This window comes from Condylura cristata, unplaced genomic scaffold (genome assembly GCF_000260355.1).
Source record: "Condylura cristata isolate star-nosed mole 26May11 unplaced genomic scaffold, ConCri1.0 scaffold00027, whole genome shotgun sequence".
NCBI classification, from domain to species: Eukaryota; Metazoa; Chordata; class Mammalia; order Eulipotyphla; family Talpidae; genus Condylura; species Condylura cristata.
Genome location: NW_004567128.1, coordinates 487,449 through 489,170, shown reverse-complemented (window position 1 = coordinate 489,170; position 1,722 = coordinate 487,449). Strand labels below are relative to the sequence as shown.

Genomic DNA, 1,722 nt, shown 5'->3' with positions numbered 1-1,722 from the left:
GGCCTAGAGCAGGTGGCCTCTCAGGCCCGAGACCCTGTCCGCGTGAGGTCCGACCCCCACGCGTCCACACCGACGCCGACCCCCGGAGAGCCGGGCCCCCCCTCACCGAAAGCTTCTGTCACTTCCGTGACGCTGTCGCCATTCTCGTTCCTCACGTAGACGACCACCAAGCCCTTGGACACGTGGAGGAACTGGAAGTAGTTTTTGCCAGAGACTGCACGAGAAAGCGGGGGGGGGGGGGGAACATGGGAAAAGCTCACGTTTTGCTCTCCGGTCTCGCCAAATCTCAGGGGCGCGAGAGTGACGTCCCCGGGCCACGTACTCACAGTCTGTGGTGTACATGTCATCGGTGGTCTTCGTCCCTTCTACCGAGAACGGGATGCAGCCACTGGGAGCCCTGTGAACGGTCCAGAACACACGCATGAGAAGCCCCCAGGCCCCAGGGCGGTCACAGCCCTCTCGGCGCCGGTGACCCAAGACGGGGCGGGTCTGGCTTACTTGACGTAGAAAGCGATGGTGACTTTCGCGCAACTTTCGGTGCAGCTGAACGAGCGGACGTAGGTGCGTAGGGGGCCGCCCTCGTCCGTCATGCTGGTGTTCGTGGACGCTATGAATTGTGTCCGCCATTGTCCGGGGAGCTGAAAGGGCGTCGTGGGAAGAGCTGGTCGGGGCCTCTCTCCGTCTGACCCCCACGTGATCGGTTATGGAAATAAATCGGGTATTGCGGAGGGCAGCAGAGTCGGCTACCAGCTCATGACCTACAGGCGGTGACACAGAGACTGCGGCCCCGACACAGAGCACGGGGCTGAGCTTTTCATCAGCCCGGCTTGTTTCTTTGCTTGGACCCGCTGACCGTGAAAAGCATTTTTGCTTTCTGAAATTCCCCACCAGGCAAAGGTCTGTGGCAGAATTCCCTCGTCCTCCTCCCATTTTGCCCCAGACAGCAACACCCCTTGTTCACGGCTGAGTAATATTCCTTGTTCGCAACTGAGCGCGACTGACTGTTATTCCTTGCCCACGGCTGAGTGCTATTCCTTGTTCACGGCTGACTAATATTCCTCGTTCACGACCGAGCGCGACTGACTGTTATTCCTTGTTCATGGCTGAATACTATTCCTTGTTCACAGCTGAGTAATGTTCCTGTTCACGACCGATTGCGACTGCCTGTTATTCCTTGTTCATGGCTGAGTAATATTCCAGGGTGGGCACAGCTCATCTCATTTACCCCACCGTGCATGCAGCTACCCGACCCGAGCTAAAACAGACAGCGCTGCAGCAACCATCCCACAGTATAGACCACAGCAGCTTCGCTTCCTCAGGTCCATGCCCCAGTGTGGGAGAGCTGGACCCACTCTGTCCAGTTTTTCACTCGCTTGGGGGCCCTCCGGATCCCTGGGCAGCAAAGCTTCCCCTCCTGACATCCCCGCCTGCCCTGTGGCCGGCTGTTTTTTGCTCGCAGAGGCAGACCCCAGGGTGACGGAAACCCTGCTGCACTCCCGCCGAGCGAAGCATCTCACACGCTCACACACACGCACGCAGCCTTCTTCCAGCTCGGGAGTCCCCAGTACCTCCACGTAATTATCGGCGTAAGCCAGACCCAAGACGAGCATCAGGAGCAGCAGCTGCATCTCGGCGGACGCCGCGGTCCCGTTGGGGCAGTGACCGTGGGAAGGCGACGGCTCTTTTATACGTTGGTCTGCGGGTGCACGTGGGTCGGGTTGC

General features: G+C 59.5%; 1 protein-coding gene across 1 annotated transcript in view; it reads right to left on the bottom strand.

Moving 5' to 3' along the window:
* Window positions 1–359, bottom strand: part of LOC105854146 (aphrodisin-like) — a 2,242-nt gene extending 1,883 nt beyond the window's left edge. The window contains exons 1-2 of the mRNA XM_012730300.1: window positions 327–359; window positions 107–214 (exon numbers count right to left, since the gene is read on the bottom strand). Of these exons, the coding sequence (XP_012585754.1) occupies window positions 107–214; window positions 327–342 (124 nt within the window). The 5' untranslated portion in view covers window positions 343–359. The remainder of the gene's footprint in view (window positions 1–106; window positions 215–326) is intronic.
* Between the last annotated feature and the right edge of the window lie 1,363 nt (window positions 360–1,722).